Source organism: Populus trichocarpa, chromosome 1 (assembly GCF_000002775.5).
Source record: "Populus trichocarpa isolate Nisqually-1 chromosome 1, P.trichocarpa_v4.1, whole genome shotgun sequence".
NCBI classification, from domain to species: domain Eukaryota; kingdom Viridiplantae; phylum Streptophyta; class Magnoliopsida; order Malpighiales; family Salicaceae; genus Populus; species Populus trichocarpa.
This window is the reverse complement of record NC_037285.2, coordinates 21,449,537-21,466,655: the sequence shown is the minus strand read 5'-3', so window position 1 is coordinate 21,466,655 and position 17,119 is coordinate 21,449,537. Positions and strand designations below refer to the sequence as shown.

Here is a 17,119-nt window from a genome sequence, read left to right as displayed (position 1 = left end):
AACTATATTATATAGTACATAAATATAACATACAATGTTTATTTCCTTCAAATTAACTATTGTTTCAAAAACTATTTTAATCAAAATCATTTTCACAATTTTGATTAAAATAGTGGCCATGGTTTTTCTTTTTCTTCATGAATATTTGGAAATGTGGTTAAAATGTGTTTTTGTAAATTTTAAAATATTTTTTTATATAAAATATTTTTTTTAAATAATATTATGTTAATATTATATTTTAAAAAATAACCTCAACTTTATTCTCGTAAACCCCATCATCTTCTTCTTGAGCTAGGTCCACAGAGCTTTCTTCTTCCACCAGCCAGACTTGGCAGCCCTTGTCATCATCTATCTGTAATGCATGAATGCTCTCACATTTTCCCTATCTTCAAAACCCAATAATAATAATAATAATAATAATAATAATAATAATAAACTCTCGCATAGCCATAGGCTTGTTATCAAGCTCCAACAAGAAGCGTGATGACATGTACATCTCCATCAATTCCCGACGATAAAAAGATTTAGAGCTTGCCTTTTTAAAGTATATTTTATGTTAAAATATATTAAAATAATATTTTTTTTATTTTTTAAAAATAAACGCATCAAAACGATCCAAAACATAAAAAAATTTAATTTTTAGTAAAAAATAAATAATTTTTTTAAAAATATAGGTATAACCGCATTTCTAAACACTCATTTACAATCGCTTCAATATTTAATCGATTATAGTACGAGTTATATATTTTATTAATTTTCCACTGCTAATATATACTTAGCATATTAAAATTATCATAATATCTTAAGTTATTTTGATGATCACATTAAGATTTATTAAATTGATGTGCTCACAAGATACAAGCTTGATTGCAATTATTTTATAAAAGGTTATGACTTGGCCCTCCAAGGAGATTGTTATTTTTATGATTTAATTGAAATAAGATAATAAATAAACATTAAGGATGAATTTTATTATGGACCATCATGTGTAAATAAATTTTATTCTTAGTAATTTATTTATTAGTCTTGTTATCAAATAATTATTAAGTAGAAAAAAATAAAATAAAAAATATGTTTCCTTCAAATAAGAGAGAAAAAACATAATAATAGGAAATAGGAAAAACATATATATAAAAATAAAATTTCTAATATTAAAAACTCAGAAAAAATAATTATTTTCACCAAACAGCTTATACATTAGTATCCTTTGGTTGGAAGAAACTTGTTATCAAGTTCAGACCTCAGTCAAAAACTGTTCTTCACCATACATATTTTTTTTATGTGGACCACCTCATTATTAGTCCCTAACATCTATGTGTAAACTTGGTTGTCTCATCGTGGTCCCTGACACCTCACATTGTGCACAACTAGAATTTTCAGTACAACACACAACAAAAACCATAAAGAATCATTGAGTTTTGATAAACATCCTCCACATCTTTCAATCATGGTGATTCAACAACATACAATAAAAAACACTAAGAATTATTGGGTTCTCATACCGAATGACGCAAACAAAAACAACCAAAGAATGATGATAGCAAAACAAGCAACATAGAATTTTGCAAATAAAATCTATTTAAAGTAGTCTGCTGAAATACAAGTTAAATAACTATATTTATACTAGTCTTAAGTTTATATTAAAAAAGAAAAAAAATCAAAATAAATAATTATGGAGCTATCACAGTGGTTTATAACTAAGAAAAACAGTTATCAAGTAGAATATTTGATTTTCTAAAATGAATAGAAAAAAAATATTTTTTAAAATTAAATATAAAAAACAATATCTAAGAATACAAATAATTTTACATAGCTAATGATGACTTAGTTTAGTAACATTAAATAAAATGAAAAAGTGATAAAAAAAAAGTAATGGTTATATTATTGATTATGAAATTATGAAAATAATAATGTCTAATGAAATGATATTAATAGTTTAGTGGCATCTCGCGCTTATTGGAAAAAAAAAATAAAAAAAATAAATTTTTATTATTATAAAAACTAAATTAGTTGTTTTTAAAATTTAAATATAAAGACAACCATTCAATTTAATTTGTTTTGATAAAAAAAAAATAGAAAATCACAAACCATGACACTAAAAGCACCCACCTCCTTTCTATTTTTAGGCCTCGTGGCCTTTGTGTTGTCCACAAGCCCAAGAACAAGCGCGCGCTCTCTCTCTCTCTCTCTCTCCCCTCACGGCAAAAAACGTGGACGTTTCGTGACATACCTCCACCTCTTCCACCTCCACCTCCACCTCCTCGTCCTTACCGAACACTACAACAGTTGTCACACACAAAACACATAAGGGGAAGACAACAAACCCACGTAATTTTTCACAAGTGACGACAAAAGAGAGAGAAATAAGGACAGGAATGCTCTTCAAAAAGAAGAAACCAAAAGGACCAAAATTTTCTCCTCCTTCTTCTTCAATGGCTCCTCCCTCACTCTCTACTCTTCTTCCTCACACTCGCCACTCTTTCCTTCCCCTTACAAACCCTAATATCACCCACCGTTACATGCTCTCTCTCCAGCCTTCTCATTCTCTATCTTTTGCTGCAAGATTTTCTTCCGACAAGCAAAACGACAGCATCACCGAAAACAGAATCACATACCCACCCGCGCAACCACCCGCGCCACCGCAGCCGGAGAAGAAGTCGTTTGCTGTTGCCACTGGCGAACTTTTCTTGGGAATTGCGTCGAGGGTTTTGAGAAGCACTAATAAAATTAACTATAATGGGAATGTTGATCACGAGGAGAGGATTGGGGCTGTAATGAAGGATGAGGTTGAGCCTGAGGTTATATGGGAACAAAGAGTTAAAGATATTGAAGCGGAGAAAGATCGACCTGTGGTTACAAGTCCTGGCTTTAGTTTCTCTGCTGCTGGCTTGTTGTTTCCTTATCATCTTGGAGTTGCTCACTTGCTTATTGAAAAGGGTTATATCAAGGTAGGTCCATTTCTCTCTTTCCTTTTCAATTCTGGTTCTTTCTTGTTTAATCAAGTACTATGCGCATCATATTTTGAATTTTCTCACTTGGTTTTGATTATTGTCCATTTTCGTTTAGTTTTCTTTTTTTTTTCTTCTCTGGAATTGGAAATGTTTGTGACATTGACTGGGTTCTAGTTTTCTTTTATTTATATTGTTTACCCAATTTTGAGTTTTCTGTATATAACTTTTGAATGTTCCAGTTGCGGAAATTCGTCAATTTGGACAGTTCTATTTGCTTTATTCTCGTTTTATTCCCTAAGAAAATTAGATGTAATTAATCCATGTATTGTATTGACATGATCAAATTCGCTCAAGATGTTGTCGTATTTGAAACTTGTGCATAATCCAAGAAATAAAGTAGAAATAGAAAGCGGAAAAGAATCCACTTCTCTTTATATCCTTGGATATGATTTTTCTTTGACGTTGTATTTAGGTTGTTTAGCCAAACTGGAGATCAATAGTTCTAATCTTTAGCTTAAGCCTCTGTTTTTTGTTTTTGTATTTTCTTAATGTTCCAAACAGGAAACCACACCATTAGCTGGTTCCTCCGCTGGCGCTATTGTATGTGCTGTGATTGCCTCTGGGGCCAGTATGCATGAGGCTTTAACAGCTACCAAAGTATTGGCTGAAGATTGTCGGCTAAAAGGGACTGCTTTTCGGCTTGGGGTATGTTTCTACTCCATTACTTTATTAGGGTTAGCAGAGCTTGCCATCCAATTTTTATTGACATACCAAAATTTAATTTTTGAATCAAATTGTGGTTAATCTTTAAGATTTGTAGTGTCTGCCTTTCATTCTAAAGAATGTTCACTGTCAGTAACTTGTGCTTTTAATGCCATTTGGCTATAAGTGCATGTGACAATATATGAGTCAATCGTTCTGATGTTTTGACCTTCATCACATGCTTACGTTGAGGGCAGTGTATCAATGCAATGCATGCCATAAATTTGGCATGATGCAGTACGGGGTAGATTTTTTATGAGATGAAACAAATGGGAGGAAATGTCCAGAAAATGGAAGGCCTACAAATAAGAGATATTAACTCAAGCAACAAGTTTTAAAAAATGTATGAAGAATCTCTGCGGGCCATGAAATACCATGCTTGCAAATAAAGTTATGTTCTTTTGCTGCTTTGCTTGCTGTTCAGTTTTTCAGTCTTAATGATCGCTAGTTATTAGCTCATATTATCATTTGCAGAAAGTAGTGGTCATTTTGCATAGCTTAGACTAAGCGAGATGCTTATTTTAAACTTACAATTAACAGCATGCTTTTTTCTTGCTACTTTGAAAAAAATTGTCATGCAATGTAAAATATCATTAAGGGCAAGTTTCTTATGGAGGTAGCTTTTTGGGAAGGTTTATACTGTAGAAAGAGTAAACATGTTTTGGGTTTAGTCTTAGATTTTAGCCATAATGTAACTTTATGTTGGCTCTGTGAACTGCAAACCTTGTGCAAAATATTAAACAAGCTAGAATTTATTGTATGTTTTTGCTAAAATTTGTCATGCTATGCAAAATAGCCATTAATTGTACTTTCTTTTCCTTAGGCTGTTCTGCGGGATGTTCTTGAAAAGTTTCTGCCAGATGATGTTCACATTAGGTCCAATGGGAGGGTTCGAGGTGAGAACAATCTTCTTTCCTCCACCCTTCTGTTTCTTAGTTGTACTTTGAGTTAGGAAATTCTTTCTAGTAGAAAATGTTTCTTTACATGTGCATATATGTCTAGTTGCTTAAGAATGGTGTAAAGGATTGTTGCAATTCCCCAGGCAAAAAGACACCATGAATGGAATCATCCAGATATATCTATATCTATATCTATATATGTATGCATGTATTATAGATATATAATATATTATAGAAAATCATCTAGAGATTTAAATCCTATGCCATCAGAAATGTTATATATTATAGATTTTTATGTGCTTGCTATTCTAAAGAGGTTGCATGCTGATAATTTCATGCAGTAGGCCACCATTCTCAGCTGAGATTTAGATAATCCTGTTTCCAGGTCTGTGGCCTTGCCTCTCTTTTAGAATGAAGTTATGAATAGTGATAAATCAATGCTGTTACGTGTGTTGTATGTTCTAAGTTCTGTCCATTCCAATGCCTGGGTTGAGGTTAGCTTCGATCCTCGTGCTGGTCACATGCCTGATTTTCGGGTAATGACAGGTGCAATACATTGAAGATGAAGCAAAGGAGACTACTACAAGTTTAGTTTTTGGAGAGTTGTAGAATAAGACGTGGAGAGAACTTACACAGCCTAAGGCACTTGTTTTTCCTTTTAATTATTTTTTTAGTCTACTCCTATTATGTAGGTGTATTACCCATCCATGGAGATGACCATTAAGTCAAACCCAAGCTTTACAGCTTGTAGATGCAGGTTTTATTCTTATGAATTATTATATGGGAGGTAGTGTTGCACCTAATGGGGTAGAGATTGAAAGATCTGAGGAAGGAGGATCAGGAAATAGCTAAACTTTGTGGCATGTGAAAATGCCAAGACGTGCATGGGGAGAACTGAGCTGGAGTGATAGTGGAGTGGTACTTGTTTTGAATGTTTGGTGCTTTGATGGAAGATGTGGTGGTTCCATGATGGGTTTGAGGGGGCAGTCTTGTTTAATGCTATGGGTTATTTTACCTTTAACATTTTAGCTTTCCTTGTGATTGTTGTTAAGACAATACAAGTGGAATTGACATTTCCAAATTATTTTTAATTTTGTTGATTGTGCAATGCGTTATTGTTTAGGAAGTTTCTATTTGTAATATGTATCAAGTATGATTTTCTTATTAGTATGAGTTATTTGATTAAAATTTAATTGCAATTTTGTTTCCTGCATAAGCACGCACATTTGTGTTTTGAGTTGCATTAGATCATGTTTGAGATTGATTCCTCTTTTTCTACATGGATTGGATTCAAGGAACCTCCTAGTGGATGTCTACCGTCTATTTTACTTTTCCATACTTGTTAAATGCCAATCATGCCTGGCCTTAAATTCCCATATGCACTGTTTTTCTTTTGGATATTAACATAAACTACATTGTTTATGCTCTTCTACTACAGTCGCTGTTACTCAGATTCTGTGGAGGCCCAGGGGTTTGCTAGTGGATCAGTTTGACTCCAAGGAAGATCTCATTAATGCAGTTGTCACTTCTTCCTTCATTCCAGGGTGAATAATTAACGAGCTATTTTGAGAACAATACTTGTTATGTGAGTTCATTTATTGACGTTGAACTAAAGTGAAATTCAGTGCAGGTATCTTGCACCAAGGCCCGCAACAATGTTCCGGAATCGACTTTGCATTGATGGTGGTTTGACATTGTTTATGCCACCAACATCTGCTGCTCAGACGGTATGTGGGAAAACCTGTCAAAACTTTTTAACTTGTTGTTTGTTGCATACAGTCCTTGCTTACTTTTTGTGTGTTGTAAGTGAGTTAAGGAAGTTTGGATGATTGATCCCTTCGCCAGTACACAAGGTTTTTGTAAGTGAAAGTGCAGCTATTGTTGATGGGTACTTGTTATGATGAGCTGAGAGCGATATATATTTTGTTTTTTACTCTTCGTACGTAAAATGAGCTAGAATAGTTTTATGCATGCCAAATTCAGCATTTTGCTCTGGACCCAGCTTAAACAGTTTGATATCAAGAGGTTGCCCACCATCCTTTATGCCCTTCACCTCACATAATTCAGGTGGCCTGGTCATCCTTGACTTGAATGTGGCTTTTGATTGCCATTCTATTCTATCTATTGCTATATAGGCTCAAGAGTTTGCCCCATCCTATCTTAAATAGGCTTTTTGCCTCAAGGGTTCCAGGACTCGTTGTTCAAAAATGGATGAATTAGGCAGTTGATATCAGATCCGTTTAACAATTTATGAATTACTCTGCGGTTATTTTTTCTACATCATGGCATCATGCATGGGTCTTTATTGGGGTTAGTAGCTCCATATATCCTGCACCCTTACGGATTTCAAAAATTACTCTACGTGTTACTGTTCAGGTTCGCATTTGTGCTTTCCCTGCCAGTCAAATGGGACTGCAAGGGATCGGGATTAGTCCAGATTGCAATCCTGAAAATAGGGCCAGCCCAAGAGAGGTAAGTGTAGCTCTGGAATTGATGTCTCGTTTAATTTCTGGTATGCCAATGAACATCTTTGTTATCAACCACTCCAGCTTTTCAAATGGGCATTGGAGCCAGCAGAAGATCATGTTCTTGATCGGCTTTTCGAGCTTGGATATTTAGATGCTGCTGTGTGGGCTGAGGAGAACCCTGTGCAGAATGTAGTTCAAGATGACTGTCCCTTGGTTGAAAATGGCTCCAGTACCTCACCATAAGGTGCATCACCTGGTTCTATTTCAAGGATGCTTCAGATTCTGTGGTGACAAACGACCATGTTAATTTCATTTACATGATCTTGACATGGCTGTTCAACCAGGTTGATTTTCCTATACATTAACAAATCTCAATGTAGGGAGCAGTGAACGTTCTTGTTCTTCCACTGTTTGCTGTATAGTGATTTTATTAATAAATAGTTGAAAGATATAATGGAAGGAAAATAGCAACAGAAAAAATAAAAGATTAGATTTTTAGGGATTTTGGCATAGCAAAACAAGAACAGTATAGTATACGCCGTGTCTTGTATGCATGGAACTTTTGTTTTCAGTTTATCCGGCGGTGATATTATCCATTGCAGGCTCTTCGTGGCACTACCCGCGTGATAGAACAAATACGAGAGTTGCTATCGTTTTCATTTCTTATAAAGGCATGTTCGGCGTTGGGTTTATTTCGCTATTTTTTTGGAATTTTTTTATTTTTATTTTTATTTTAAATTAATTTTTGTAGTTTTTTTTTTATCGTTGTCTTAATATTAAAAAATAATAAAAAACTATTCAAACATGTATTTTTATTAAAATGAGTTGTAACTACTCTAATCTTGAGTTCATAACATTGTTGGGTTTAGCTGTGTGATAGTTTTTTTGGTTGTAATTTGAAAAATTAATTTAATTTTTTTATATAAATTTAATTTTTTTTAATTAAAAGTTTTTGAGAGAATTTAAAGTAAAATTATAGCATTGAATAACTAAATTATTTCAAAACTAATTGCATGGACAAACAACTTTAACTAAATTGATTTTTTTTCTTCAAGATTTTAACTAATCAATTAGGTTGGATTTAGTCTTTATATTTTTTTAAATCAAATAGTTTTAATTTGATTTATAGGTGTTTTAGTTAAATTATTTTTTATTTAAATCTTTAGTTTTAAGTGAGTTTTTGTTGGTTGGGTTGAATTTGATTTTTGAGATTAAAACTGAATTAAAATGATTTTTTTTTATTAAAATTTTATTAAAAAATCGGTTTTGTTAATTTCAGATCGATTTTTACTGATATACCCAATAATTCGGATAATTTACTCAGATGTAATCGTCTCCCAGAGGGGTTGGTTGAATGTCGTGCACTGCCTCAAAAAACCACGTGGCAGCAAACCATGACTCTCCACAACAGGGCTTGTTTGGCGTTAAGCCCACAGAGTCCAACCCCAGGCCTCGTATGTTGTCACTGACAGTCTCATCCGACAGACAGTGACGTTTGCTTTGCTTCTCTCATTCTCCCTCCCACCTAGTCCCAACAAAGACCCTGCCTTGCCTTGCCTTGCCTGGATCCCTAAACAAATCTGCCGAAACCCTCTCTCTAGCTAGCCACGCCAGAGCAAAATGGGCATGAATTCTTACATTTTCCTTTTGATTCTTACATTTTTACTAAAACCCGGCAATGCCTCTATTCATGTCTACAACCAAGAATCCTTCAATGAAGTAGGGAATTCTTATCTTCTTTCTGGTGGCAGCGAGGGCATTTCCTCCTCCTCCCATTCCCGCTCTTTCGTCCGGTATGTATGTATGTATGTATGTAAATACCCTTTCAGAATTTAGTCTGATCTGATCTGATCTTGTGCTTGACTACTTGCTGGGTTTATGGATGTCCTTAGGTTTGATAATATCACTTTCCGGAGGCCGAAATCGACAGCAAAAAGCAGAGGATTGATACAAGTTGTGCTTTTTGAGGCAGCTGATCGGAATAACATTGGCGGGTCTGCTTATGGTGGACAAAGATCGATATGTTGCACCTCTGATCTTTCTAAGCTTCAAGGCTGTAAGCAAGGTGAGGTTATTAGGATACCTTCTGCCAATGATTTAAACTGGCCCATCATTCTAAAGCTACATTTCAGTCGCAATTCTTTGTCGACAAGCATGAAAAATCATGAGGAGATTAGCATATCAAAGACTGGAATGTATAACTTGTTCTTTATTGCTTGTGATCCAAAACTTAAAGGAGTGGTGATGAGCGGGAAGACTGTTTGGAAGAATTCTGATGGTTATTTGCCTGGTAGGATGGCACCTTTGATGAGGTTTTACGTGTTTATGTCGCTTGTGTATTTCTTGCTTGCTGCTATTTGGTTCACCCAGTACATTAGGTTTCGGAAAGATATACTGCAACTTCAACATTGTATCTCGGCGGTTGTCGGTTTAGGATTTTTTCAGATGATTCTTTGGTATTTTGAGTATGCTAATTTTAACAGCACTGGAATGAGGCCAGTTGTGCTTACTACTTGGGTTGTCACTGTTGGAGCTGTAAGAAAAACTATTGCCCGCCTTCTTGTACTCTGTGTTTCTATGGGGTATGGTGTTGTGAGGCCTACTCTTGGTGGTCTTACCTCCAAGGTGCTTCTTCTTGGAATTACTTATTTTTTGGCATCCGAGTTGCTTGATATTACCGAGTATGTGGGGACTATTAATGACCTATCAGGAAGAGCAAGACTGTTTTTAGTTCTTCCTGATGCCTTGCTCGATGCATTTTTAATATTGTGGATATTTACAGCTCTTTCAAAAACATTAGAACAGTTACAGGTAACCATTTCTGCTTTTAATGTTTTCTAGTCTTGTTGCTATCCTGCTTATTATTTTTTATCATGCCAGTTTTTCCATATCTGTTTCATGTCGTTTCAACTTTCAGGAACTTAAATAAATTAATTTCATCCAGGTGAAAAGAAGTGCTGTTAAGTTGGATATCTATAGGAAGTTCTCAAATGCATTGGCTGCTGTAGTGTTTGCTTCCGTTGCTTGGATAGCATATGAGGTATCATTTCTGGCCAAAAGCACACCGACTTTTCTGAAACCTCTTGAAATTATATTTCTTAATGGTAGAACATGTTATATCTTCTGTTTGTTGGTTAGTGACCTCACAAATTTTGTTCTGGAGGTCTTATAGCCTGTTATTATGCCAACACTCTTGGTTGCAACTTATACTGGGACAGTTAACTAGCACTTTTTTCATGAAGAGTATCTTGAACGGGATTCTTCGTTTTAAGCTGTGCTCCTTGGCATTCAAATATTAATATAACTAGCTGTTGAAAGATTGGTTGAGAGAGGAAGATAAATGATAATGAAAAATACGGACAGTTCTGTAAAGGGTCTGACAGGGGGATTTAGATAATTGGAAGAGGCTCTCTGTTTGCAAAAATACAGGCAGTTCTTTTTTGAATGGCATGCAATTTGGCAGAAATCTGTTGGTGGGTTGAATTCAAGTCTCAGGCTGTGAGATTTTGAACTTCCATACTGACATACTATGTGAGGTTTCATGGAGGGTGAGGATGCCTTCTATAGACCTCTGGTTCAGTAAATGGGAGACAAAAAGAATAAGCTTTGAACTTTATCTGAATTTTGCAAATTCTTGAATCAGTTTGGCTTTATTCAATGCTATATTTCTGTTATTTTCTTTGAGCAGCAGTGTGCAACTAATAGCATTCAACTTAATTATCATTTAGGCTAATAAACACACAAACACATAGACTGGCCCATGGCATTTGTGAGGATTAGTTATAATGCTTCAATACACAAGCTGCGTTCCTGTCTCTGATTTTAGAAGAGGCTTGTTTCTGGGGATTTTTGCTATTTTTCAATATGCTCCTTACTGCATAGCTCCTTTCAAAGTTGAAGTTGGATAGTGGCTGTAAATACTTTAGAAGAAAAAACCATGGCTTCCTTCTTGGAGTATGCCTTTTCCTTTTTTTTCTCTGTTTTTTGCGAGTATAGATTTCTGAGATCTTTTGTGACACTCTATGGCTGTTTGTCATTGATGTCTTGTGATAACTGTCATAAAACATCGTTCTGGCTATAATTGACAAGAGATATGGCAATCTTTTTGCGGGCATATTCTAGAAAGCAGGTAACAAATCTCCACGGGGTAGAGAACTGGAGTTAAATTTTTTATCAAACCATCTGGTAATTGCTTTTGATTGAAGTTGCTATTACCCTTAATTATACATTTAAACCTCTTTCATGCAAATTCTTGTGTTTAGACAAGACTCGGAGGAGATTCTTGACAGTTGTTAATAACCTGATTCTTTGGAAACAACTGCCTTGCTCTACTGCTGTGCATTATGAACTCTTACATTATATTACGTCATTCATCTAATTTACTTCCCTTGGGGGGTGGGTCGGATTTCTTCAATTAGATGTTCTCTTTTAAAGATGCCAAACTGTTTATATTGGTTAATTCATGTGTTTAATGTTGTCTCTACAGCTTTACTTCAAAGCAACAGACCCATTCAGTGAGCGGTGGCAGAGTGCTTGGATCATCACTGCTTTCTGGGACATTCTTGCATTTGCATTGCTCTGCGTTATCTGCTATCTCTGGGCTCCTTCTCAAAGCTCTCAAAGGTGCAGTGCTGTCTCAATATTTCTTTTGATGATGAAAATCTTTCTCAAGGAGAAAAATATCAAAGAAAATTTATTTCTTTCAGTTTTTTTAAAAAGTAAATTTATTTGTTTCAGTTTTTTAAAAAAGTGCCTCTTTATCAAACTTCTGATGGTCAAGTTGATTATTTGATGGGTTCTTTTCCTTTCGAAATCATCTGGAATAACCGTTGAGTTGTCAAATTGAATCTCTGACATTAAACTGGTTTAAGGAAGAATTTTAAAGTCTTGCTTTTGTGGTTCTCTAGATGTTGCAGCCGATTTCAAGTGAGAAGTTTTTCCCACTTTTTTTTTCTTGAACTTGTGATTTTCCACTTTGTATATTTTATGTTCTGACTTTTGCTGGCAACTTTCTTAGGTATGCCTACTCTGAAGAATTAGGAGAAGAATTTGACGAGGAAGAAGCTCAATCTCTTACCCGAGAAAAGCCAGATGGCGACATCAGTTTAGTCGAAAAGAAAGAAAAGAGTGTTGGAGGCACTCGTGTTTTTGATGAAGATGGCGAGGCCGAAGAGGACAAGAGAGAGTGATCAGCTGAAAGATTCCTTTTTAGCAACCTTATTGAGCAGAGCAAAATCATTCTATCGATTAGAGCTCAGAGGTGATTATCTATCTGTTTTCTGTGCGCTCTGTGAGTGACATCCCATTCACTTGGTCTCCAGATATCGAAATGTCGCCAGGGTTCTTGTTCCTCTTCACAAGATTAGCATTCTTTTTTCCCCACTGCTGATGCATGGCTAGGGCTGGGTTGCAAACGGCTGTCAGAGATACTGTAAATGCTGGTTTAAAACTACAAATATTGGATCTCCATGCGTAGCTGAAGCGTGTATCATAGTGATTTACTGACTTGTGATGCTCTAGAAATCTTAGGCATGTAACGTATTTTCCATGTGGTTACGAGATAAACAAGTTTGCAGCGCACAGTTGAATCTTTTGCTTTGAAATGTGTCAGTGATGGATGTTTTTTAAAGTATTTTATTTAAAAATATGTTAAAATAATATTGTTTTTTGTTAAATTAGAATACATCATTTAAAACAAAAAAAAACTTAAAACAAGTGGAATCTAGTTATTAATTAAATAATTAGTAATTGGTTAATTTGTTAGGTTAATTGGATAACATGTTAATCTTTCCTAAGTTTAAAACCTGAGTTGTGCCAACTAATCAATAGATTAGTAGGATTCTTTGAAATTACGGATAAATGCCCATAAATAAATTTACTTGTAATAATTACATAGTTTTTAAGACATCCATAACCCTTATTAATTAGTTTCTCAAGTTCAATTTCAAGGGGTTAATACTATCATTTTAAGGACATCTTTTATTAATAACACCGTGGTTGAAAGTAAAAGTTAATTTTTTTTAAATGTTTTTAAATTATTTTAATATGTTTATATAAAAAATAAATTAAAAAATTATTTTGAAGTATTTTTAAGTAAAAAACACTTTGAAAAACAGTTGCTACCACAATACCAAACGAGCTCTTAGCCTCTCTCTCCCCTCCACCACTCCTCATATTTTATGTCTGTTTAGTATTGTGGTAGTGATTGCTTTTCAAAGTGTTTTTGACTAGAAAATACATCTAAATAATGTTTTATTTTTATTTTTAAAATTTATTTTTGATATCAACACATCAAAATAATCTAAAAAAATAATTTTAAAAAAAATTTAAAACTTTCATAAACTTATTGCTTTCAAATTTTTGCATAACAAATCTAACTTCTAAAAGTTCTATTATTTGCTACCTTTTAGAAATTAGAAGACAAAGAATTGAATTAACATGAATTTTTTTCCTTGACTAGTTGCTTTTCTTTTTTTATTTAAGATGAATACATTTTTATTTTACCTTTTGTTATTTTAAATTTATTTATCTTGATAGATATATTGTGCATAAGGATGCATAGTGTGCATTCATTAGATGAAATTTAAAAAATACAAATACTTATATATTGTTTTATTCAACAATAAAGAGTATCTTTTAATTAATTTATGTGTCATCTGAAATTCTGTTTTTAGATAATCTTAAAGCTATATTTCTTAAATCAACTTGATATTGAACTCAATGCTTGAATTTATAAAGTCAAGGAAGGGAGTGGACCTCTTCAACCATCAGGACAACATCTTAATATTTAAATATATAAAATAAAAATACATGTACTTAAATAATAAAAAAATGTTACACAACTTATTAAAAAAAAATAAAAAAATTCATGCATATTTGTCATACATAACAACATCTCACATGCAAGTTTTACAGCCAAGTCAGCACATGTTTGATGGAATATAATAAAAACACTTACCTTGAAAAAAATCTCATACTTGTATAACAAAATTAAAACAATAATAAAAGTAGATATCATCACATAAAAAAAGCACACACACTATATATATATATATATATATAAATCTCTAATTGTATATTTTTATTATAGTATTAATTAACAAGAAAAAAAATCTATTATTAATCGATACTCTAAAAGATATGGGAAAAGTAATGTAGCTTTTCCATATTCATTATGTATATAAAAATCTCTAATTATATATTTTTCTTATAGTATTCATTAATAAGAAAAAAATTCTAGTTATAAGATCTAGAATAGCATGATATGATAAATGTATTTAATGAAACGCCAACCAAATTAGGTAAGTGAAAAACTTAAGTTTAATATTATTTTATTTTTTTTAAAAAAATTTGAATTAACTTGATATACTAGGTGAGCTAGAGGAGTTGAAGATTAAATTGAGCTTACCTTTTCAAACTCAAAGCAAATGTAGTCCATGGTGGATAATAATTTTTACTCGAGGTCCATACCATGCAAGCTTTCATAATCTAGGCTTTCCAAATATGAGTAGCTTTTTTATTTACACTTTCTTGTTTATTAGAAGAAGAATGAGTGAGAGAGGGGAGGGATTGACGAGGAAAAACTGAGCATATCCCTTGTTCATCTTCATTTATATTTTTTAATCTTTTTAATTTGGATGAATTGGTTTTTATTTTTATTTTTTTTGTATTTTTTAATGTTTTAATTATATGAATCCATTTTAATCCTTTTACTTTTTTTTAATTAATAAATAGAAAGATGGTAATTTATCTATTACTTTTTCCCCTTGCTTTCCACTTTATACCATCCATCTTTTTGGAGTGTCTCAATTTCACCCAAAAACATGGTTTGTATGGATTAAATGTTGGAAACTTATTTTATTAATATGATTTAAATAAATTATGGGTAAATAAAAAATTAATATCAAAGAAAGAGTTTCTAACTTGAATTTTTTAGATTTTACGTCCCCTTTCTCACCTCGTATTTGGTGTTTTCTTCTCACTTTAAGTTTTGGTTTTCCTTTCAAATCTAGAGTTTAGGTTCATCTTATTAAGAGATATTTGATTTTCATATTCTTTGGTTCAAATACCTCATTTAGAAGTGTATCTAAACTAAGGTGGTGTTACTGAAATCTTGGGATGCATATTGTAAACATTCTAGTTGCACAAGTAAAGAGCAAAAAGCCTTCAAGATAAATGATTCATTCTTGACTGCAACTAAAGATTCATTACTTTAAAGTGCTTCAACGAGTGAGCGCCTTTTTTGTTTTGATTTAAGTATAGTTAATTTTATTGTTAGTATGTATGCTACGAATTTGATTTTATATCAATTGCAAGTTTGAATATATGCTTAGGATGCATGCTATAGTATTATTTTAAATATTTTTTTTTTTGAAATCATGTTTGCCATAAGTTATTAGTTTGCATATTTATAGATTTAAACTTGTATGGACACTAGGCTTTCCTTGAAAACATTTTTATGTTTAACATGCTTTGTTATGATAAACTAAACATTCCTGCTCATTATTCTAATAGTCTAATATATATCTACAAACTTTGATCTACAATTTTAAGGCTTCACACACACACATACACATTAAACTTTGTGTTGCAACTTAGTTGGTTATGATATGTATAGTTCAATCAAGAGTGAAAAAACACTATTAGAAGCTTTAGATAAAAAGTATAAAACTAAAGATGTTGATATGAAGAAATTCACAGTCGAAAAATTTTTATATTTGAAGATGGTTGATTCAATGACAATAATGAGCCAAGTTCAAGAGTTTCAACTCATCTTGCATGATATAAATGCTGAAGGTATGTCTCTAAATGGGTCATTTCATGTGGCTGCAATCATTGAAAAATTGTCACCATATTGAAAAGACTTCAAGACTTATCTTAAGCATAACATAAGGAGATAAGAATTGAAGATCTCATTTTGAGGTTTAGGATAAAAGAGGACAATAAGTTGTCTGAAAAGAGAGCCAACTCTTCTAGTGCTCCAAAAACAAAAGTTATGGAAAAAGTGGTAAAGTTCCATAACAAAAATCAAAAGAAAAAACTTGTTGTTAAAGGAAAAGAAATTGCCAATAAGTTTAATGAAAAATGTGTTATATGAAACAAGACTAGGCATTTGTCTAAAGATTATAGATATAAAGGTTAGTTTGGAAACCCCAAGAAAAGGATTGCTCAAGTCAAAGTCACCAAGATTGATCACCTCACTAATGAAATTTCATTAATGAACCTGCATTGTGTTGTTTTTGAAGTTAACCTAATTAACAATCCTAAACAATGATTGGTTGATACTGGAGCTACAAGATATGTATGCACCAAGAAAAGAGTGTTTTTCACTTACAAAGAAGTTGATGGAGAAAACCTATACATGAGAAACTCATCAACCTCCAAGTTACTAGAAGTTGTAAAGATCATACTAAAAATAACATTTGGAAAGCTTCTCACCCTCAACAATGCACTGCATATTGCTGACATTATAAAGAACATAGTCTGGTTCATTGCTGAGTAAAAATGGTTTTAAGATAGTTTTTGAGAGTGATAAATTTATACTCACCAAGAGTGGTATGTTTGTAGAAAAAGTGGTATCTCTGTGATGACTTCTTTAAAACAAATGTAATGACCATTGTAACCATTGATGAGAATAATAATAAGATTGCATCTTTTTCTTATTTGCTTAAGTCTTCTGATGTGTGGCATGATAGGTTAGATCATGTAAATTATAATTCTATGCAAAGGTTAATAAATCATGAATTATTACCAAGAATGATTTTTGAGAAAAATCATAAGTGTAAAATTTATGTAGAATTAAAATTCACAACACCTTCTTTTCAAATAATTGAAAGAAGTAGTGAACCTCTATGCCTAATTCACTCAAACATTAGTGATTTAAAGTTTGTGTAAACAAGAGGTGAAAAAAAAACTATCATATTACTTTTATAGATAATTGCATAAGGTATTGTTATATCTATTTGCTTAGGAGAAAAGATGAAGCTCTTGAAATGTTTAAATATTAAAAAAATAAAGTTGAAAACCAACTTAGCAAAAA

At 32.8% G+C, this 17,119-nt stretch overlaps 2 protein-coding genes across 3 annotated transcripts; both read left to right on the top strand.

Annotated features, from left to right (window-relative positions):
• Positions 1 to 2,143: 2,143 nt before the first annotated feature.
• Positions 2,144 to 7,772, top strand: LOC7473013 (uncharacterized). 2 transcript variants are annotated; one of them, XM_052450088.1, is made up of 7 exons: positions 2,144 to 2,948; positions 3,513 to 3,656; positions 4,537 to 4,609; positions 6,051 to 6,156; positions 6,228 to 6,339; positions 6,989 to 7,084; positions 7,162 to 7,772. In XM_052450088.1, exons 1-7 carry the CDS (start codon positions 2,376 to 2,378, stop codon positions 7,321 to 7,323), a joined length of 1,266 nt encoding a protein of 421 aa, XP_052306048.1. In that variant the 5' UTR covers positions 2,144 to 2,375; the 3' UTR covers positions 7,324 to 7,772. The 2 variants fall into 2 exon arrangements, with proteins under 2 accessions (XP_052306048.1, XP_002298181.2); XM_002298145.4 differs by having other exon boundaries at positions 2,145 to 2,948; positions 6,243 to 6,339.
• Positions 7,773 to 8,544: 772 nt separating this feature from the next.
• Positions 8,545 to 12,709, top strand: LOC7486685 (uncharacterized). Its single transcript, XM_024593775.2, has 5 exons — positions 8,545 to 8,873; positions 8,973 to 9,891; positions 10,025 to 10,120; positions 11,567 to 11,703; positions 12,098 to 12,709. The coding sequence occupies exons 1-5, from the start codon at positions 8,701 to 8,703 to the stop codon at positions 12,267 to 12,269; spliced, it is 1,497 nt and encodes a 498-aa protein (XP_024449543.1). The 5' UTR covers positions 8,545 to 8,700; the 3' UTR covers positions 12,270 to 12,709.
• Positions 12,710 to 17,119: the final 4,410 nt, after the last annotated feature.